General features: G+C 45.8%; 1 protein-coding gene across 1 annotated transcript; it reads right to left on the bottom strand.

Moving 5' to 3' along the window:
• Positions 1-1019: 1019 nt before the first annotated feature.
• Positions 1020-21356, bottom strand: LOC144596877 (uncharacterized). Its single transcript, XM_078405741.1, is given in 14 exon segments — positions 1020-1082; positions 2066-2176; positions 3132-3959; positions 4014-4069; positions 9587-9766; positions 9882-10166; positions 11655-11855; positions 14018-14348; positions 15274-15454; positions 15712-15897; positions 16335-16421; positions 16636-17666; positions 19034-19191; positions 21278-21356. Coding segments are annotated over 14 exon segments (3777 nt in total).
• Between the last annotated feature and the right edge of the window lie 1957 nt (positions 21357-23313).

The raw sequence follows: 23313 nt of genomic DNA, 5'->3' as shown, positions 1-23313 counted from the left end.
TGTTATATTTTGCAACCATTTTTTCTGTCCATTCTTCACCTTGTCCCTTAATTCTGTCCTTCGTCATGAGTTAATCTGGTAGTAATTCATCAAAAGTACACAAAATGCTGGAGCGGGACAGGCAGCATCTATGGAGAGAAGGAATGGGTGACGTTTCGGGTTGAGACCGTTCTTCAGACTGGCCAGGCATTCAGTCTCACTCTGAAGAAGGGTCTCGACCCGAAGCGTCACCTATTCCTTCTCTCCAGTGATGCCGCCTGTCCCGCTGAGTTACTCCAGCATTTTTTGTCCATCTTCGGTGTAAACCAGCATCTGCAGTTCCTTACTACATATATCAAAGGCCTAGTGAAAACAATTCAGTGCATACAAGAGGTAACCAAAGGATTTTTCTCACTTCTATCAAGCAATCAGTGCAATCGTCTTCAAGAGCACTCAAACCTTCTCTTCTGAGAATAAGTAAAAGCTGACAAAGAACAACTTTCTGCTGGTAGCAGCATTACATACCTGTGGTAGAGCATCGCCAAAAACTGAATGAAGATTAAAATTGCAAAGGTGGCTAGATATCCAAATGACAGCAGATGTATCTGGAAGATTGGAATCTCCACAACTGTTCCATTGATTCTGATTTTGGTCCTGACGATTCCATCACTAATCAATTGTAGGAAAGATGTTCCTCCCAGCCAGAGCACATTAATCATCAAATACATGAAGACACCCTGGGTGGACATGGAATGGAATGAAACAATTAAAGCAGCATCATCATCATCATCATCACCACCACCACCACCACCAGCATCATCATCATCATCACCACCACCACCACCACCACCAGCATCATCATCATCACCACCAGCATCATCATCATCATCATCGCTGCCGTCGTCGTCGTCATCATCATCATCATCATCAATGGAAAAATAAACAGTTTAAATCCAAGCAACAAAGAGAATGAAAAACAAATTCATATCTGGCAATCTGGGGGCATTTTTACATTTTAGTTATCCGAAGAAGTGTAATTTTCAGACCAAAGAATGTATCTGAGAAAGCCACAGCCACTGGTTTGGTAACAGCTCCATCCAAGACTGCAAGAAATTGTGGTGAATAGTGGACATAGCCCAGACCGTCACACAAAACAAACTCTTTTCCATTGACTCCATTTACACCTCACGCTGCCTCGGGAAGGCCAGCAGCATAATCAAGGACGAGTCACATCCTGGCCCCTCCATCAGGCAAAAAGGTGTGAAAGTGTGAAGACGCATACCTTCCGATTCAGGGACAGTGTTTTCCCAGCTGTTATCAGGCAACTGAACCATCCTACTACAATCAGAGAGCAGTCCTGAACTCTTTGGTGACCCTCGAACTATCCTTGCTTGGACTTTGCTGGTTTAACCTTGTACTAAACATTATTCCCTTCCAGCTTACAGATACTTTGCAATAAGGGAAATCTTTATTCATTTCAATGTCAGTTTGCTTAATGTAGCTTGACCAAAATTGCTAGCACCAGTGAGACTCAATGCAATGTTTAGCCCTGTGATAGTAGATCCCACAAATGGTTTGTCAGCTGCCACTGTGTCATAAGGTGATAAGGTCATGTGAAAGGAGCAGATAGTCCCATCAAGTCTACTCCGCCGTTCAATCATGGCTGATCAATCTCTGCCTCCTAACCCCATTCTCCTGCCTTCTCCCCATAACCTGTGACACCCATACTATTAAAGAATCTACCTATCTCTGCCTTAAAAATATCAATTGACTTGGCCTTCATAGCCGTCTGTGGCAAAAAAATCCACATTATCACCATCCTCTGACTAAAGAAATCTCAACATCTAGAACTAGACTGACCAGAATATCCCCCAGAATAATTGCTAGAAAAATGTCAGAAATGTCACCTCAGTTTTGTTGGTTTCAGGTACATTATTCAGAAGATGCGTTTATGAAGCTGAGTCAATCAGGATAATTATATTGTGTTACCACAGTAGGTTGAGACAGGTAAGTGTGAAGACAACAACTTCCAGCAACAAGGTTCTTCACCTCTGTGAGCATAAAGAGAAATATTTGCTCTACCAACCTTGTTCCTGAGAGTCAGGAGTTCGTTCTTTATTCTTTTCGAGTAATATTTATCTTCAACGGCCGGTTTCAAATATTGCTCTATCAGTTGACTCCAAAATAAAGTTTCATCCTGAAATGAGTGGAAAATACTATATCTTCCTGAGAACACATTTGACATTCACCAGCAAATGATTCACCTCAGTGTATTTTTGCAGGAACACTGTTTATGCTTTCCAGGTTGACTCCATTAGTCCAAAAGTTCCAGGAACAGAATTAGGCCATTCGGCCCATCAAGTCTATTCCACATATGGCTGATCAATCTTTCCCGCTCAACCCCTTCATCCTGCCCATAACCCCTGACACCCTTACCAATCAAGAATCTTTCAACCTCCGCCTTACAAAATATCCATAGACTTGGCCTCCACAGCTGTCCGTGGCAATTAATTCCACAGATTCACCACCCTCTGACTAAAGAAATTCATCCTCATCTTCTTTCTAGAGGACCATCCTTTTATTCTGAGGCTATGGCCTCTGATCTTAGACTCTCCCACTAGTGGAAACGTCCTTTCCACATCCACTCTATCCAACCCTTTCACTATTCAGTAAGGTCCAATGAGGTCCCCCATCATCCTTCTAAACTTCAGCCAACTGCAGTTGTGAAACATGTCAAGTATTTTAGAGATATTCATTTATATCTGAATTCAGCTGTAAATTGAATTGCAAATACTCAAACTACTATCTACCTCATTGGTGACCCTTGGACTATTCTTGATCGAACTTTGATGCATTTACCTTGCACTAAACATTATTCCCTTATCACATATCTGTACACTGTGAATGGCTCGATTGTAATCATGTATTGTCTTTCCGCTGACTGGATAGCTCGCAACAAAAGCTTTTCACTGTACCTCGGTGCACGTGACAACGAACTGAACTGAAATAAAACTGTAGGAGTTTGTAGAGCGGCGACGGTGGGAGCCTCAGTGGCGGCAGCCGGTGCCTCGGCGGCAACAGGAGCCTCGGCGGCAGTGGGGAGCCTCGGCGGGATCGGGAGCCTCGGCGGCAGTGTAAGCCTCGGCGGCAACAGGAGCCTCGGCGGCAACAGGAGCCTTGGCGGCAACAGAAGCCTCGGCGGCAGTGGGGGGCTCGGTGGGATCGGGAGCCTCGGCGGGAGTGGGGAGCCTCGGCGGCAGTGGGGGGCTGGGAGGGGTCGGGAGCCTCAGCAGCAGTGTGAGCGTCGCCGGCTGTGGGGCCTCAGCGGCAATGTGAGCATCGGCGGCAGTGGGGGGCTCGGCGGCAGTGGGGGGTTGGGCGGGGTCGGGAGCCTCAGCGGCAATGTGAGCATCGGTGGCAGTGGGGGGCTCGGCGGCAGTGTAGGCACCGGCGGCAATGGGAGGCTCGGTGGGATCGTGAGCCTCGGCGGCAGTAGGGGAGCCTCGGCGGGATCGGGAGCCTCGGCGGCAGTGGGGAGCCCCGGCGGGAGCTCGGTGGGATCGGGAGCCTCGGCGGCAGTGGGGGGCTCGGTGGGATCGTGAGCCTCGGCGGCAGTGGGGGGCTCGGTGGCAGTGTGAGCCTCGGCGGCAGTGGGGGGCCTCAGCGGGATCGTGAGCCTCGGCGGCAGTGGGGGGCTCGGTGGGATCAGGAGTCTCGGCGGCAGTGGGGGGCTCGGTGGGATCGTGAGCCTCGGCGGCAGTGGGGGGCTCGGTGGGATCGTGAGCCTCGGCGGGAGTGGGGGGGGGCTCGGCGGCAGTGGGGGGGGGCTCGGCGGGATCGGGAGCCTCGGCGGCGGTAGGGCCTCGCGAACGACCCGCGATCAATGGTCGATGAGCGTGAGGGGGGGAGGGCAAGACAATGGGGACACGCCGTGTTGGTGGGTGGGGGCTCCAGTTTAGAATCCTCTGCCCAGGGGATAACTTTGTGCCCAAGTATGAAAGAGGAATGTCTAGTTCGTGCAAGTGTTATCTTACTTCTTCCAGGGAATCTTCGGTAAAGAATGTTGTTTCGTTCAGCTTGGAGACCCAGCCTTGAAAACACAAACACCACAGTTCAGATAATATTTATACTCCACAACATCCAAATTGACAAAGTCCTTTGCAGTCAATTGTCTCTGCTGTCGGTACAGCTCAGAGTTAGACCAACAGTTACACTCGTGGAACACTGAATATAAAAACCTAAGGAAGAGGAGCAGGAGGAAGCCCTTTGGCCCTTGTATTGTTCTGCTCATCAATAAGATGATGATTCGCCCTTTACCTCAACATCCCGACTCACCCCATATCCCTTCAATTCCTTAATATCCAATCATTTGCTGCTGGACTGACAATATGTTTTTTGTGAGCATCATTATTGATGTGTTATTCAGATTTTGGTGGGAAAGGGTCACCTCATGGGTCATTGAGTACATCTACTCGAATATTAGCTTCATACATTGACAACTCATCCTTACTCTCTGTGATAATACATTTACATTTCAATTAATCCGTTCACAGGGGGCTGGGTATTGTGTGTTGATTGAGTAACTATCAAGCAATGGCACATTTTAATTCCACATTGTTGCTTTATCTCTCAAAAACAGAGAGTCATAGAGTCATGGAGAAAAGCACAGAAATGGTCCCTTTGGCCCACTCTGCCCATTTCCATCTTATTGCCCATCTATATTAACCGCATTAGGTGTGTATACTTCTGCACCTTGCCTATTTAATGTGCATCTCTTAAATGCAGTAACTCAGACTAAGTAAAGATGATGGATTTTGTTCTGTAAGCATATCTGTGAACTGGTTGGGTTCTGATAATAATCCAAATATTTCATGGTCTTCCTCACATTTAAAAAAAAACTCTCTTAAAGTTTTCTGTGCACCATGAAGAGGCTTGACTCAACTTCTCGGAGTACAGGTGTTGCTTCACAGTAAACATAATGACGTGATCGAGAGTTGGGTGGAAAGTTAAGAACAATAAAACATTAAAAGCTGTACACTCACAGTTTTCCACTGGCAAGTCCGGATCCACTGTGACTCCATTTGCTTCAGTCCTACTTGAAAGATAAGAATAGTAAACGATCAGAGCAGGTTACTTCATCACAGTCAAGAGGTCTAATCAGGAAAAACGAAAAGCAACTCTCCCATTTTTAAATTTTGATTTATTATCTTAATTCTTCTGCTTCCACTTTGAAGTAGCTGTGAATCCATTTATTTTATTAATATCAATATGTTTGTTAAAATAGAGGAGAGGTGTTTGATGTTAATGCGATATAAAGTAGTTTAAAGAATGGATGGCAATGTATCGTAGAAAGTTTGTAGGAAGGAACTGCAGAGGCTGGTTTAAATCGAAGATAGACACAAAATACTTGTGTAACTCAACGGGACATGCAGCATCTCTAGAGAGAAGAAATGGGTGTCGATTTGAGTCGAAGAAAGGGTCTCATAGAAAGTTGGCAGCTATAACAATTAAACTGATAAACCAATGGAATATTATCATTAGCTTTTATAGCAATTGGATGGATTACAATCTTTCTGTTGCCAAATCTCTGATGAGAATGCATCTGGAACATTACATTCGGTTCTGGCACTGAATTGGAAAGGATATATTAGTCTTGGAGTCACGATCTCACAGACTGACATTGGAGAAAGAGGCAGGATGCATTAACTAGGTTTGATTTATCTGAACTACTGAAGAATAAAGGGTGATCAATCTGAAAGGATTTGGTAGGCAGGGTGGGAGGAAGTCTTTTATATGGTGCGGCAGTCAATTTAACATCAGCTGAAATCTGAAAGAGTAGGCAGTGGGAATCTCAAAACATTTCTAAGATGATATCATTTGATGGAAAAAGAAACAGAAGACTACGGAAACAAAGCAATTAATTGAGTATTTTGTGAGAAAGTAGATTAATCGACAAATATTTGGGCTGATTTCCACACCTTAAGGCCCTTGATAAGATTATTTTCATTCCCAATAAAGGTAATGCAGCATGTTACATAGCATCTCATATTTCACTTGGGCAGCTTACACCAAGCAGTATTAAATATTGATTTCTCTAACTTCAAGTAACTCTTCCATCTCTCCTCTCTCCATCCCTCCCCCACCCAAGTCGTACCAGCTTCAAAGTCGTCTTGTTGAGCCTCATTTTCGGTAACTCGTTTTCAATTAGCCGCGAGCCAACAATGGCCTTTCCTTTATCATCATTACTTTTTTTGCATGTCTTTCATTCATTTGTTCTATATCTTTACACAGTCTATATCTCGTTTCCCTTTTCCCTGACTCTCAGTCTGAAGAAGAGTCGCAACCAGAAATGTCACCCATTCCTTCTCTCCAGAGATGCTGTCTGACCCACTGAGTTACTCCAGCTTTTTGTGTCTGTCTTCTCTTAATTACCACACTGACTAAAAACACAGTTTTGTCACAATTTGGTGATATTAATCAATTTAGCACACCATTTACAATATGATAATTACATTTCAAGCATCTCTTCAGTTGGATTCTGACCACGAATCAGATATTTAAAGTACCAGCGACCCATTTGGTATTTCAGGTGGCGATCCTTGGGTGCGCTTGTGTTTTGCCCCTTTGCCCTGGTCTCTCTCGTTCCCCAACATGTGATGTGCAGGTTTGCCAGTGAGTACATTGGTTGCAGCAGGGAGGCAGCAGGAATGCAAAGGAGATAGAGCAGTCCATATCGAAGAAGGGGCAGTTCAGTTGGGTGCAACAGTGCAGTGGTGAAGTAAAGGAGTAAAAGTACAGTCATGAAAATACCAATTGGTGACATGATGGTTCCATCAATGATTATTATGCCTAAAAAATAAAATAGATGGTTTTAGCACAAATTATGTTGACAATACAACACCCTTTAATTTAGGTACCAGCCCTTTATGAGATGTAACCTTTACTCTAGCCCAACACAACACACTTATTTTACTTACGTTATTTACACTCTTTTAATAAAATACAATCGGCTTCTGCGAAAAGCAATAATTTTATTGAGTGACTAAGAGTTTGAAATAATAATGGACAGTTTTCCAGTAATACTCTCTAAAGATTCACCTATTGACTCGTTAGACAATTTTATCCTTGGGTGGGAAATATTGGTAAAATTCATTGCCACAGAAGGCAGTGGAGGCCAAGTCAATGGATATTTCTAAGGCAGAGATAGACAGATTCTTGATTAGTGTGGGTGTCAGGGGTTATGGGGAGAAGGCAGGGGAATGGGGTTAGGAAAGAGAGATAGATCAGCCATAATTGAATAGCGGAGTAGACATGATGGGCCGAATGGCCTAATTCGTCTCCTATGACTTATGACCTTATGAACAAACTATCCTATACAATGTTATGAAACAACTCCTCCCACTACCTGTGTAGGAAAATAACTGCAGATGCTGGGACAAATCGAAGGTATCACAAATTGCTGGAGTAACTCAGCAGGTCAGGAGAGAGGGAATGGGTGACGTTACGGGTCGAGACCCTTCTTCAGACTGATGTCAGGGGGGCGGGACAAAGGAAGGATATAGGCGGAGACAGGAAGATAGAGGGAGAACTGGGAAGGGGGAGGGGAAGAGAGGGACAGAGGAATTATCTGAAGTTGGAGAAGTCAATGTTCATACCGCTGGGCCGTAAGCTGCCCAAGCGAAATATGAGGTGCTGTTCCTCCAATTTCCGGTGGGCCTCACTATGGCATTGGAGGAGGCCCATGACAGAAAGGTCAGACTGGGAGTGGGAGTTGAAGTGCTCAGCCACCGGGAGATCAGGTTGGTTAAGGCAGACTGAGCGAAGGTGTTGAGCGAAATGATCGCCGAGCCTGCGTTTGGTCTCACCGATGTAGAGAAGTTGACATCTGGAGCAGCGGATGCAATAGATGAGGTTGGAGGAGGTGCAGGTGAAGCTCTGTCTCACCTGGAAAGACTGTTTGGGTCCTAGGATGGAGTCGAGTGGGGAGGTAAAGGGACAGGTATTGCATCTTCTGCAGTTGCAGGGGAAAGTGCCCGGGGAGAGGGTGGTTTGGGTAGGAAGAGACGAGTGGACCTGGGAGTTACGGAGGGAACGGTCTCTGCGGAACGCAGAAAGGGGAGGAGATGAGAAGATGTGGCCATTAGTGGGATCCCGTTGGAGGTGACGGAAATGTTGGAGGATGATTTGTTGGATACGCTGGCTGATGGGGTGGAAGGTGAGAACGAGGGGGATTCTGTCCTTGTTACGAATGGGGGGAGGGGGAGCAAGAGCGGAGCTGTGGGATATAGAGGAGGCCCTAGTGATAGCCTCATCTGTAATGGAAGAGGGGAAGCCCCGTTTCCTGAAGAATGAGGACATCTCTGATTCCCGAAGTGTGAAACACCTCATCCTGGGCGCAGATGCGGCGTGGACGGAGGAATTGGGAGTAGGGGATAGACTTTTTGCAGGAGACAGGGCGGGAAGAAGTGTAGTCCAGATAGCTGTGGAAATAAGTGGATTTGTAGTAGATGTCAGTCACTAGTCTGTCTCCTGTGATGGAGATGGTGAGATCCAGAAACGATAGTGAGATGTCGGAGATGGTCCAAGTATATTTAAGAGCAGGATGGAAATTAGTGATGAAATGTATGAAGTCAGTGAGTTCTGCATGGATACAAGAGGCAGCACCAATACAGTCGTCAATGTAGCGGAGGTAGAGTTCGGGGATGGGGCCGGTGTACGTCTGGAACAGGGATTGTTCGACGTACCCGACAAAGAGGCAGGCATAGCTAAGGCCCATGCGAGTGCCCATAGCTACACCTCTGGTATTGAGTAAGTGGGAGGAGTCAAAGGAGAAGTTGTTAAGGGTAAGAACCAGCTCTGCTAGGCGGAGGAGAGTGTTGGTAGAAGGAGATTTGCTGGTTCTAAGGTCGAGGAAGATACGGAGGGCTAGATGCTGCTGAGTTACTCCAGCATTTTGTGATACCTCCCACTACCTGTGCTTTGCTGGGGTTTAAGTGCCCAGTTCCATCGATGACCGATTCTGAATATCTTCAGCTCCGCACATGTAAATTGAGTTTAAATGTGTAGATATGTGTCATTACCAACATGGGTAAAGTATTCACCAACTCATTGCAATGAGATAAGCCACATCTTGGAATTCAGGTGAAGCTACTGACAAAAGGCGAAAGGTAAGGTTGGTGCAGCGGTACAGCTACTGCCTTACAGCGCCAATGATCCGGGTTAGATCCTGACTACAGGTGCGGTCTGTACGGAGTTTGTACGTTCTCCCCATGACCTGCGTGGGGTTTTCTCCGAGATCTTCGGTATCCTCCAACATTCCAAAGTCGTGCAGGTTTGCAGATTAATTGGCTTGGTTGTAAATGTAAAATTGTCCCTAGTGTGTGAAGGATAGTGTTAATGTGCAGGGATCGCTGGTAGGTGAGGACTCAGTGGGCCAAAGGGCCTGTTTCCGCACTGTGTCTTGAAACTAAACTATGTACAATTCTTCTGTATTAATTTCTCCCTCCATTTCCACCTCCCTTCTCTTCTATAAGTGTTGAGTTGCTTATCTGAAGCAAACGAACATGATGAAAATGAAAATAATGTGCAGACCAAAAGAAATACTCACTGAAAGTGGTGCAAACTCCTTCAATCATCACCAGGATATAAATAACAGTGAAGACTACTGTAACTGTGATCTGAGTGTCGGGTGATACCGTATGACAGATAATGAAGTAAATTAATGGAGAGATTATTGAAACGACCAGGCACCAGTTGTAATCCCAGCCAGTGAAGAACGACAGAGCAGCTGTAAATGAATAAATAACAATTTGTTTGGTTTATTCAGAGGTCCATTAAATCATGCGCTGTTGTACAGAACAAAACTAATTGCAATGATCCTGTTTTTGTGACTGGTGTTTTACCTGCCATCAGAAAGCAGACGGTAGTTGGCCCCACAAGAGTTGCCATCGTGTAGAAGATCTGGTAGAGGAGAAATTGTTTTGAAATGGATGGGTTTTTCCTTGAAGTTTCAAATCCATTACCCAACAACTCAATGGTATTTGCTATTTTTGATGGGTACCAGCGTCGACGTTGATTGAAGAACTCCTTGAAGTCCACAGGGGCTTTGGTGTAGGAGTCAGATCCTGCACAGTATTCGATTCTCCAGCCTTGCTGTATTAGCAGGAGGGTAAGCCAACAGTCTTCACCTGCAAAGTATATTCCGATGTCACTTTATACTTAGTGAGCTATAGGCATTGTCAGGTCGAAACACAGGCCAACAAGGCATTAAGAAGCTCCACACTGACCAGCACTGCAAACAAAACAGTTAATTCTATTCAATAAGTAAACAGGGTGCGCTGCAAATACTTAGCAGATCAGGCAATATATGTGGAGGGAAAGATGAGATTCTTGTTTTAATTCAATCACTAGCAAAAAAATAGAAATGGAAACAATTATAAAATGGAGAGAATGGGGCGGAGAGATGGAAAGTGGAGGAATGGCCATTGAAAGATTCATCTCCGCTGTAATGGCAACTTCCAGACTTATTCAATAAATTCTTTTCTAATTGTCATTACTACACAGGGAGTCGGAGTGAACAAATGCAAACCTAACAGAACAGCTCTTCCAGTCGTTTTTCCTGTTTAATTCGTTGTTTATTGAAGTAGTTGTACAAACAAGGAGATGAACATACCAGGCTGTACTTACTTTGCATACAAGTCGTAGCTGGCTGCTGTGACCCTGGTCTGGTCCCAGGCCTCCAGGTCTGTTCTCCCATCTGCTCACATGTCTGGTAAGAAGTGTATACTCTCCCTCCCTGTATCTGGCCATTTCTAGTCACTATACCCATACATATATACCCGGTGGTATGAACGTCGACTTCTCCAACTTCAGATAGCTCCTCTGTCCCTCCCTTCCCCTCCTCCTTCCCAGGTCTCCCTCTATCTTCCTGTCTCCACCAATATCCTTCCTTTGTCCCACCCCCGACATCAGTCTGAAGAAGGGTCTCGACCCGAAACGTCACCCAATCCTCCTCTCCCGAGATGCTGCCTGACCTGCTGAGTTACTCCAGCATTTTGTTAATAAATCAATTTGTACCAGCATCTGCAGTTATTTTCTTATACATATACACCACCCTGTTTGTCTAATGACCGTCCCCAAGTATTCAAAATAGTACGGCAAGATATATCTGGACAAAACAATATAATATGCTAACAGTAGCTAGTTTAAACATAAATGGCTTCAACACCCAGTTTAGAACAATATTGTCAGAGTTTGGCAAGTATTTGTAATTATACACTGATAGTAAGTGTCCCTCAGTTATACACCTCCAGTACTTTGAAAGAACAAAGCGGAAGACTTTGCCTGACTAAAGTCTTCAAGTTCCAATATTTGAAGTCTTCTCCCTTGTGCCTTCAGGCCTAGGTGTAGGACTGAACTGCAGATGCCAGTTTACATCAAAGATAGACACAAAATGCTGGAGTAACTCAGTGGGACAGGCAGCATCTCTGGATTGAAGGAATGGGTAACATTTCGGGTCGAGACTCTTATTCAGACATGTCTCGACCTGAAACGTCACCCATTCCTTCTATCCAGATTGCTGCCTGTCCCGCTGAGTTACTCCAGCATTTAGTGTCTACCCTCAAACTGATAGTTGTACAGCGTACACTGACTGTGGGTGGCCGACACACATTTACCTTGATCATACTGTAGAAGCTCCATTGCGTTTGTGGGCTTCATTGCATACTTTTTGATAACATTGTTGTCCATTAAAGCCGCCGCTCTGAACAAGCTGAAACAACCAGGACTGCACAGCACAGAGCCCAACACGTGCTCAGCTGTCTTGTGGAGCCAGTGGCTGATGGCATATTCAAACTTCTGATACCACACTATCGGACCTACGACGCAGAAAAAAGTATTTTAAAATAGAAGTAACCATATATATAGGATGGAGTCTGTGTGTGGCTTCATTAACCTATTGCTCAAACGTCATTCATTTTAAAACTGTCCACACTAGATCTCAGATTCCTGTGCTCTGAGAATCTCCAGCCACATGTTGACAGCAACACCTGTTTTCTACATCTATTCTACATTATCCTTGATCCCCATCCCCTTTGATGCCTCGTGCTCACACCTTACACTTCCTTATCTCTGAGTCTCCCTCTCACCTAACTCTCAGCCTGAAGAAAGGTCTTGACCCAAAACGTCACCCATTCCTTCTCTCCAGAGATGCTGCCTGTCCCGCTGAGTTACTCCAGCATTTTATGTCTGTTTTCGGTGTAAACCAGCATCTGCCGTTCCTTCCTGCACACCTGTAATTATAACGGGACTTCTATTGTTAAAAGAGCTTATGATCACTTTGTCTTGTTTATGGTATTCTCAAAGTGGTAATATACAGTAGTCCTGTCATGTTGAATACATAAGATGGAATTTGTTTTATCTTCCATCCTAAATCAGGGATAAAATTGCAAAATATGACAGGTCATTAAAACTGAAATGAGAACAGAGAATGTTGGAAATGCTCAAAGGTGCCATGAATGCTGACCCCAGTTTCTGCGTCCGAACAGTCGATGCCCAAATACCTGAAAGAGGGCAGCTTCTTCCCTCTTGTCTCCTGTTTTCTCCACCCATTCTGAGAAAGGTCTGAACTCTGCCCCCTCCTGGCCACTGACTGCTGTGCGGCTGCTTTAATCCTGCTCCTAACATAGATCCGATGGAGTCAACATCTACAAGCTCATTTTCCCAATCCGATGACCATGATCTGTGCGACTGAATGTCCGTGAGACCATTAAATCAATCGTGATCCAGATGTTTCTGACTGGACTAGCTTATCTACTGGTTTAGTTGAGTTTAGAGATACAGCACGGAAACAGGCCCTTCATCCCACCGGGTCCGTGCTGACCAGCGATCCCCGCACATTAACACGGTGCTACACCCACTAGGGATAATATTTACATTTACCAAGCCAATTAACCTACAAACCTGTACGTCTTTGGAATGTAGGATGAAACCGAAGATCTCGGAGAAAACCCAAGCGGTCATGGAGAGAACATACAAACTCCATACAGGCCGAACCCGTAGTCGGGATCGAACCCGGGTCTCCGTCGCTGCATTTGCTATAAGGCAGCAACTCTACCACTGGGTCACCTTCAGGCAACATTGGGAGTGAGGTGTAGTTTAGTTTTGTCACCTGGAAGGGCTGTTGTGGACTCTGGACAGGTGGGAAATGAGTTGTAGTGACAGGCGTTGCTTCTCCTGGGGTTGCAGGGGCAGGTACCGGGGCAGAGCATGGTTCGGGTGGACAGGATGAGTGAACCAAAGTGTCTTCCCCTTGTAACAGCAGGAGAAGCAATACCTAGTGGCATGTCCCTGTGCAAGGGCACTCACACAGAAAGGCTGTGGAGGCCAAGTCCATGGATATTTTTAACAACATTTTCATCCAATTTCCATTCAATCATGGCTGATCTATCTCTCCCTCCGAACCCCATTCTCCTGCCTTCTCCCCATAACCCCGGACACCTGTACTAAAATTTAAATTGAAGGTAGACACAAAATGCTGGAGTAACTCAGCGGGTCAGGCAGCATCTCAGGAGAGAAGGAATGGGTGACGTTTCGGGTCGAGACCCTTCTTCCGACTGATGTCAGGGGAGGGGGCGGCTCAAAGAAAGGACGTAGTTGGAGACAGGAAGACAGTGGGAGAACTGGGAAGGGGAGAGGAAAGAGAGGGACAGAGGAGCTATCTAAATTAGAGAAATCAATGTTCATACCGCTGGGGTGTAAGCTGCCCAAGCGAAATATGAGATGTTGCTCCAATTTGCGGTGTGCCTCACTATAACACTGGAGGAGGCCCATGACCGAAAGGTCCATTGACGGCCTCCACAGCCTTCTGCGGCAAAGAACTCCACAGATTCACCACCCTCTGACTAAAGAAATTCCTCCTCATCTCCTTCCGAAAGGAACGTCCTTTAATTCTGAGGCTATGACCTCTGGTCCTAGACTCTCCCACTAGTAAGGTGTGAGGCCTCATGCAATCTGTGGTCGTGTTAATGACGCCTCCTACCGATTCCAGTTGGATGTACCCGTCCACAAACTGCTCCAACTCCAGGGTATCTCCTCAGTCTGTCGATCAGTAGAGTTATGGCAGACGGCTGGAATTCTGTGTCTCCATCGAGAGTCAGAATGTACGTGTTCTTTTTCTCAGTCTGTGAAGTGGAAGAGAGTTGAGTTTTGCTCCGTGCGGAGTTCAGTCTCCTGTGTTCACCCGCCAGCATTCACACCCTACTCACCTCCAGCCTTGAATGGATTTTAGTTCCATCCTCTGGATGCAGCTGTGGGCAGACAAAGTGCTTCCTGTGCAGTCTCCAGCCCAGCAGATAGTACATGCACATCACCTGCACACAAAACATGCCGGTTAAAGATTTGTGATAAGGACAGATTGAACCAGAAAGATGAATAAGCTGCCACTATGACCGCCGTTACATGAAAGGCTTGTGAGATAAGAGGTTGCATTTAACATGAACGAAAGGTGGTGGGGTGAGAGTGAATAGTTTTTAACTAATAAGGAGATTTCAAAACTATCAACGACTACTTCAACAAAGAATATGGTTTTCGATTGCATTTCAAGTCAAATTTCACCAGATTGAGCATTAGAAGATAACATTTAGGCATATTGTTTAACACCTATCCCTCAGAATATGTTTCATAGGGGACACTCAAAGGTATGACTCGGCTGTTCACAATCAACAGCCTCAATTTATTGCTGATGACACAGACTCTGCCCCTCAAATCTGGAGAGTTTTGGCTGCCAGGTAGAAACTATCTACTGTTTAAATTCCCACAATTGTAGTCCTCATTGGGGTTTGGAGTTGACATGTTGGCTAATTCATTGGTACTTGTTGGGCCTACCTAATGCTCAGACTGGGTTTGAGGTCTGTTCCTTAAAGGGATGCAAGCACTTTTCAAAAATATTCCCGAGTTTCCCTTTGAGGGCACTATCCAGACGTTTTCAAAGTAAGTGCTCAGATCCCAGGCCACGGAGATAAATGCTGAGGGGAGTATAGGATGGAACTGTAGATGCTGGTTTACACCGAAGATAGACACAAAATGCTGGAGTAACTCAGCGGGACAGGCATTGTCTCTGGAGACAAGGAATGGGTGACGTTTCAGGTGTGAAGAAGAGTCTCGACCTGAAACGTATCCCATTTCTTCTCTCTAGAGATGCTGCATGTCCCGCTGAGTTACTCCAGCATTTTGGCTCTATCTTTGAGATAAATGTCTGATTGTTTCATGACAGCAAAGCAAAGTTTTACATCGAACCTGTGACCATCTTTTCCGGTTTAGGACAATCTGTGTGTCTTTCAGGTGGACGTGTAGATCATTTCCACAAGGTAAGGTGTAGCAAAGTTTCCCTCCGTAGGGAGTGGTAATCACTTTCCTTCCTGAAGCACAACTTTCACCTTCACCCAAAGAGTCGCTGTAAGTATATGTCTGAAATATTCTAAAGCACAGAGATGCTGTTAATCACAAGGGTAAATGGTATCTCTCCCGCTCCCATTTAGCCCATCAAGTCTACTCCGCCATTCAATCATGGCTGATCTATCTCTCCCTCCTATCCCCATTCTCCTGCCTTCTCCCCATCACCCCTGACACCCATTACATTGCATTCATTTGCAACTCATTGGATTCTGTTTCTAAAGTCAAGTTTTCCGCAAGCTCTTGCAAATCTGAAGCAGAAGAGAAGCATTGTTTCCATACCTGTACGTTTCATCCATGGCACTGATAAATGTCTGGACATAATCATTGACAACTCTCTTCTTGGTGCCTGCCTCCCTGTCTGCAACATTCCTGAAGGCATCATCAAACATGACGTGGACTTCAAAGTCAAAGCTGTCATCACTTTTATCCAAAGTCTTCCAGCGCTTTTCCCTGAACCTGTCCAACCTGTTGGTGGGGAAAGAAATGGAGTCACGAACTGTCAGGCCCCTGAGAGAAGCAACAAGTGTGAAATGGGAGGAGAGCAGCTGTCCAAAGCCTGACTATGGGCAGTGCTGTGTGAACGAAGTCTGCAGCGTTTAAATGTGGCAATTGTATTCAACAACATCATTTAATTCCCATTTATGTACTGTACAAAATATAAGGACCGAACAAAGGTGGACCCGGCGTGGGGGGGTGCAGTGCGTGGGGGGGGGGGGGGGGGGTGAGGGGAGAACGAAGGGGTACCTGGTGAGGAAACTTTGTAACTTTGTCAGCGCCCTTTACGTGGTGACTATTTGCATACCTTGGGTATGCAAGCAAAACATTTCACTGTGACTTGTAACATGTGACAATAAAGCATTCATTCATTAACATATTAGATAAACAGATACCTCATCACGTACCTGAACAATGAAGATATTAAATGTAGCATTTCTTCCTCTGTTTCATGCCACAACGTAGCACAAATGTAAATTGTCAGATTTTCTCTTCTGCTAAATAAAATAATTTCCCAATGAAACAGATGCAGGGGATTTTGACTTTTCCCCGTCATCGTGGTGGGTCAACAAATCCACAGACCAGTACTGTTAAAAATGGTTTGATTTATCCCAAATATGTTTTGGTTAAACTTTTGAATAAAAAAGAACAAAAATTATGGCAATTTAGGATCCCCAACATTCTTGATGCAGCCCATGGTATCAGTACCTTGGATCGCTTTCCTCTGTGCGTTGTGGACTGATGTGAAGTCTTTTGTTCAGCAGCATGGATTGTTCCAAGAAGGCAGCTTCGTACATTCTACGCACAAACGTCTCTGATGTCCGCTGTATTCTGTTGACGTTCTGGGTCCACACGTAGATTGTTGTGAGAATGAGTCCAACCCACCAGCACGCCCCGGCAGCTCCCACTAAACTCACACTGAGCAGATTGACGATATCTCCCTGGTTGCAGATGCTGCCAATGATTTCTGAATAAAGGATCTCTACATTAGGTGCATTACTTGCAACACCAATGGAATTGGCACAGAAATCTTTGAGATTCAAATTGTTGTTTGTCTGCAGAAACTCATTGTAATGAACTCTAAACACTGCCAGGAAAGCAGCCAGCACCACGGGAGTATTGAGGATCAAAGGAAGACCAAAGCTTCGCTTCACTGCGTGGATCTTACACGCAACGCCCCCAAGCCAGGAACACAGCACCGATGCCCCAGCCTGCACCCCCAGAAGGCCCAGGATTATTCTGAGTTCATGGGATGCAACGTCAGTGATACTTGCCCACTCCAGCCCCCGAAGAGGAATCAAAGCTCCCACAACACAGGCAGTAACAAGAATCCTCACTACACTTATGCACAGGCTCGACATGTTCCTGCATTTAACCACATCAAATCTCAGACGTCTAAATACTGGATGCTTCCAGTTGGAGATGAAGTTTTCCCACCAGGTTAGGGAAGTTAAAACTGAGAATAAAACGACAAGACCCAAGTTCATCCCATCATGTTTCTTAAGGTAAAACATCTGGACAAAGAGAAAGAGACCATAGCCACCCAAGAGAAGGAGGAGCCCAGCCAGGGGCGAAGAGGTCAACCGATGGCTGACGTTCAGAGAGATCACTTGTAGAATGGATGGGATAAGACAGACACTGTTGGAAATGAACACGATTGTCAGCATGTCATATTGGGGAAGGCTGATGACAACCAGCGATGCCGTACCAAACGATGCAACTGCTTCCAACAGGCACACCTGGAAGAAAAGCAAGGGGCTGTTAGACCTCAAATATATTTGAAGTGATCTGGTGGCAACAAAGCAAACGAATATCCTCCAAACTGCATCCTCACCAACCATTCGTTTTTTCATTCATTAATTTATACCAATGGTTATGCTGGCAATATTGTTCCAGTCAAACCCACAAGTTTGTTTGTGGCTGGCACTATCATTTGTTATCATACACCGATCACCACACAGGGACGTCAGCTTAGTTCAGTTCTTATATCCAAAGGCTGCCATCAGATTGTGCCACTGTCCTTAGTGTAGTTTAGAGATACAGCACGGAATCAGGCCCTTCGGCCCACAGAGTCCATGCCGTCCAGCGATACCCGCCCAGAATCGTAGAATCTCATTAGATTCCAAAGACAGGATCTCCCACCCACCACAACATGCTGACTATCTCTAATCATCCCCTGTCTAATCAAATGCATATATCTTATCCTGCAAAATGCTCTCCAGTTACTTGCCTACTACAGATGTTAAAATCACAGGCCTATAGTTCCCAGGCATTTCTTTGCAGCCCTTCTTAAACAGAGGCAAAACATTAGCCACCCTTCGGTCTTCTGGAAACTCCCCCATGTCTAATGATGAATCATATATCTCAGCCAGGGCAACTGAGATTCCCTTTCTAACTTCCCACAGTGTCCTCGGATATATCTGACCAGCCCTGGGAGATTTATCTACCTTCATTTGCCTTAAGACGCCCAGCACCTCCTTGACCATGACATCTGCTTCTCCTCTTACAAGCTGGGTCATCATGTCACCAGCAAGCATCTCGTCACCTAAAAGCTACCAGTGAGTGAAATCTTGTACTTTTCTGAAGAGTAACTATCTGAAGCTCTCCAGGAATGAGAGCAGGACCAATTGTCTGCCATTTACTCACCAACAGGCACTCACCGATACTCAGTCCACCAAATCACTTATCTGCTTCCCTCAGCTACACAAATACTTCCCTACAGCCTTGACATCTCCAAAAATGAGTCCACTATCTTTATCACATTCCCAGGTGCATTGTTTTCATACAAACGCTGAATTATGTCACTTCGAAGATATTTATTTCACAAAATGCTGGAGTAACTCAGCAGGTCAGGCAGCATCTCAGGAGAGAAGGAATGGGTGACGTTTCGGGTCGAGACCCGTCTGAGATGCTGCCTGATCTGCTGAGTTACTCCAGCATTTTGTGAAATAAATACCTTCGATTTGTACCAGCATCTGCAGTTATTTTCTTACATTAATTATGTCACTTGTTCACTGGAGGCAAGAAGCTGTATCTTCCCACTAATGAAGGCAGTATAGTTCCATGTACATTTCTCATTCATCTCAGAAGTTCCAATCCTGCTTACTATTATCAGGCTTCTTGCTGGGAGCATTGATTCCGATTGGAATGAAATCTTCCACAGGCACTTTGCGGCAGTCAGGATGCTGGGAATTATCAGGATGCAGCCGAGAATCAGGTAGTTGAAGGGCTTGTTGGTAAAATAGGCCGAAACATCACTTGCAGCTGAAATTAGCAGGAGAAGAGAAACCTGGAGACAACACAAGTGTTACAAAGATGTAACAAAGGCTATTTAGAATGGACACACCAAAACAGGCGGGAATTTGTGCCACACGGAAGACTCTTTATGCGTTCCTTCCCCAAACCTCATGTATTTATACAGCTACCCCTGCAATGCACCTGTGCATGTTGTCATGGTTATATTCACGCCACTATGCTTCTCCTGAATAGCTTATTGGGTGTGTAGGAAGGAACTGCAGATGCTGGTTTAAAACGGAGATAGGCACAGTAACTCAGCGGGACAGGCAGCATCTCTGGAGAAGAGAAATAGGTGACGTTTCGGGTCGAGATCCTTCCTCAGATTTATTGGGTGTATTGTTGAATTTATTATTAATATACTCGCCACTTTTGACCTTCCCACTTAAATAGTTCTGCATTTCTAATACTTGCCCTCCAAATAGCCCACCAGCTATCCTCAAGGATGGTGCATGAAATATTGCTATTTATTGGTAAGGATTTGGAGCACAAAAACAATGTGGCCTTTGTTGAAACTGCATAAGCCTTTGTTGGGCCAGGGTGCAGTGTTGGTCTACAGATTTAAAAGGTGTATTTGTAGTCAATCTGTCATATAGACATTAAATAGATTTCTGGTATAAAGGAGGTGGAGGACTGGGGAGACTTTGTCACGGAGTGCATTGAAAACAGAGATTGATAGATTTCTGGATATTAAAAATATGGAGGCTTTGCAGGAAAAGAGTGCTGATGTACTGAAGAGTGCTGGGCTCAGTAGGTGATGGTGCAGAGGTAGAGTTACTGCCCTGCAGCATCAAAGACCCAGGTTCGATCCTAACCAGAGTGCTTGTCTATAAGGAGTTTGTATGCACCGACCCTGCTCACTAACATTATCCTGCACACACTAGGGACAATTTTACACTTATACCAAGCCAATTAACCTGCAAACCTTTACATTTTTGGATTGTGGGAGGAAACCGAAGATCTCGGAGAAAACCCATGCAGGTCACAGGGAGAACGTACAAACTCCATGCAGACAAGCACCCATGATCAGGATCGAACCTGGGTCTCTGGCGCTGTAAAGCAGCAACTCTACTGCTGCGCCACCGTGCCACCCTAAACAACCCTATATTTGAAATATTCAAGCAGGCTCCTAAAGGTGCAGAATGTTTGCGTACTGCCTCAGTAGAAATCTATTAATATTACACTACAATCATTGCACTTCTGTACTTACGTATGATTGGGCTTACGTCTAAGATGGTTTTACTGCATTGTATGTAAAACAAAGAATTTTACTGTACATGTGACAATCAAGTACTATTGTGCTATTGAACTAATTCTGGTAATCCGGAATAAAAAGACTAACTACTGGAAATGTCCAGCAAGCAAAATGTACAATTCAGGAAGAGACGGGCTAGGGTCATGGGCACAGCACTTCATCAAAGCTAAAGTACCCAAAGTGCTGGATAACTCAGCAGGTCAGGCAGCAGCTCTGGAAAACATGGATGGGTGATGTTTTGGGTTGAGACCCTTCTTCAGCAGATTGGGGTGATGGTGGAGTGTCTGAAGCAGGGTCCCGACCCGAAACAATTCCTATCCATGTTCTGCAGAGATGCTGCCTGGCCCGCTGAGTTACTCCAGCACTTTGTCTTTTTTTGCAAACCAGCGTCTGCGAGTCCTTTCATCTGCCTCGTTGGAGCACTTGTGAAAATTTAGACACCGTTGGCAGTTGTTAAAAATAAAAAGTGCTGGAAATATCTTTACTTGTCAACAGTTGTTAATCACATAAACAAACAAACCTACCTTGCTTAAGAGTGCAAGTGCAAGCATCAAGGTGGCAAGAGCAATGCAGCAGAGGAATTGGAGTACAGCCACACATCTTGAGCTGACCTCTTCTTTAGTTTTCACTGTATTCAATTCAAATCGATCCCAGAGTTTTCTATTTAACAATAATAATATAAAACATAATAACGTTTATCGGCTTCAAATAATGAGAGTAAAGTTCAGAACTTTTACATCTCCAGTGAGATCTTTGAGTTAAAATACAACTCAAAACTCCAGTCGCAGGGCCAGGACTTACCATCTCCGAGCTGGCCGACTCTCAGAGGCTGCAGCTTTACCTCCGGAGGCTCGGTCACGAGCCCTGTGGACTGCAACATCGGGAGCTCGCAGGTCCCTGGCTGGCGACCGGCTCCAGCCGTGGCAGCTTCCACCACCCTGTCGGAGGACTTGATCGACCTGCTTGCAGGATCGTGGCCCGGCGCGGCCGCGGGGCCTTCCATCGCCCAGCGCGGCTCGGCCGCGGGGCCTTCCATTGCCTGGCGCGGCCCGGCAGGGCTCTGCTGCGGGACTTTTCATCGCCCAGCGCGGCTCTGCTACGGGACTTTTCATCGCCCAGCGCGGCTCTGCTACGGGACTTTTCATCACCCGGCGCGGCTCTGCTACGGTACTTTTCATCGCACAGTGTGGCTCGGCCGCGGGACCTTCCATTGCCCGGCGCGGCTCTGCTGCGGGACTTTTCATCGCCCGGCACAGCTCGGCCGCGGGTCTTTTCATCACCCGGCGTGGCTTGACCGCGGGACTTTTCATGGCGTGGCTCGACCGCGGGACTTTCCATCATCCGCCACGGCTCTGCCGCGGGACTTTTCATCGCCCGGCACAGCTCGGCCGCGGGACTTTTCATCACCCGGCACGGCTTGGCCGCGGGACCTTCCTTCGCCCGGCGTGGCTCGGCCACGGGACTTTTCATGGCGCGGCTTGGCTGCTGGACTTTTCATCGCCCGGCGCAGCTCGGCCGCGGGCCCTTCCGTCGCCCGGTGAGGCTCGGCCGCGCGACTTTTCATGGCGAGGCTCGGCCGCGGGACTTTTCATCGCCCGGCGCGGCTCGTCTGCGGGACCTTCCATCTCCTTGCGGGGGCTGCGCGAGTCGGGAGCCTCGGTCGCCTCGGTAGAAGTTGAACTATCTGTCTGTGGGAGAAGCATGAGGGAAGAGAGACGAAATGTTCTTGTCTTCCATCACAGTGAAGGAGTGTCTGGAGGAGTCCCTGTGTTAAAATTGAGTGTCTTGTGTCTTTTACTCTGTACTGTTGTGGCTGCGTGGCAAATGATTTTCGTTCAATTCATTTTGAATGACAATAAAGGTAATTCAGATTCAGATTCAGACCAAAACAAAGGATGATTTAACCTGGTACAGCCTTAGGAAAAAAAGCTATAATCTCAAATGTCTTAATAATAATTTTTTCAATGAACATACAGTATTTGCATGCGGTGATTTGTGTCCCTAGATGGCAGTGTTTACTGCTTAAAATATATTGTTTCAGATTCCAACTATCTGCAGGTGCCTTTGGTTTTCATTCCTTTGTCTTCTCCACCTTTCCCCTTAAAGCTTTGTGTCCGAAAACAGCAAAACCGGATTCTTAGAGGCAATGACACACCACTTCTGTATGATCTCAATGCCTGTTAAACGGGCTTTGAAACGAAGAAGAATAACATAGATCAAGGAACATTGGCCACAGAACAATACAGCACAGGAAAAGGCCCTTTACCTCACATTGTCTGTACCAAACATAATGCAAGTTAAACTAACCTCCATGATCCATATCCCTTCTTTTTCCTGCATATCAAATGTTTCAAAGGTTTCAAAGGTCTTTTATTGTCACGTGTACCAATTAAGGTACAGTGATATGCAAATTATCATACAGCCACCCCCTCCAAAGCCTCCGCACCCTTTCTGTAATGGGGCGACCAGAAATTAACCCAATACTCCGAATACAGCCCAAGCAAAGTCTTATACAGCCGCTACATGACTTCATGACTCTTATATTCAATATCCCGACCGACGAAAACAAGCAGACGCACAACAAAGAATTTCACTGGACCAACTACACACGACAATAAAGTATCAAGCAATCAATCATATTCCTTTGTGTAGGAAAATAACTGCAGATGCTGGTACAAATCGAAGGTATCACAAAATGCTGGAGTAACTCAGCGAATTAGGAATTCAGGAATTCCTGATACCTATATATCTCAGGAATTCCTTCTCTCCAGAGATGCTACCTGTGCCCCTGTTGCTCCAGCATTTTGTGCCGACCTTCGATGTAAACCAGTTAAATC

The sequence above is a fragment of the Rhinoraja longicauda genome, chromosome 9, assembly GCF_053455715.1.
Source record: "Rhinoraja longicauda isolate Sanriku21f chromosome 9, sRhiLon1.1, whole genome shotgun sequence".
Classification (NCBI taxonomy): domain Eukaryota; kingdom Metazoa; phylum Chordata; class Chondrichthyes; order Rajiformes; family Arhynchobatidae; genus Rhinoraja; species Rhinoraja longicauda.
This window is presented reverse-complemented; position numbering and strand designations above follow the sequence as displayed.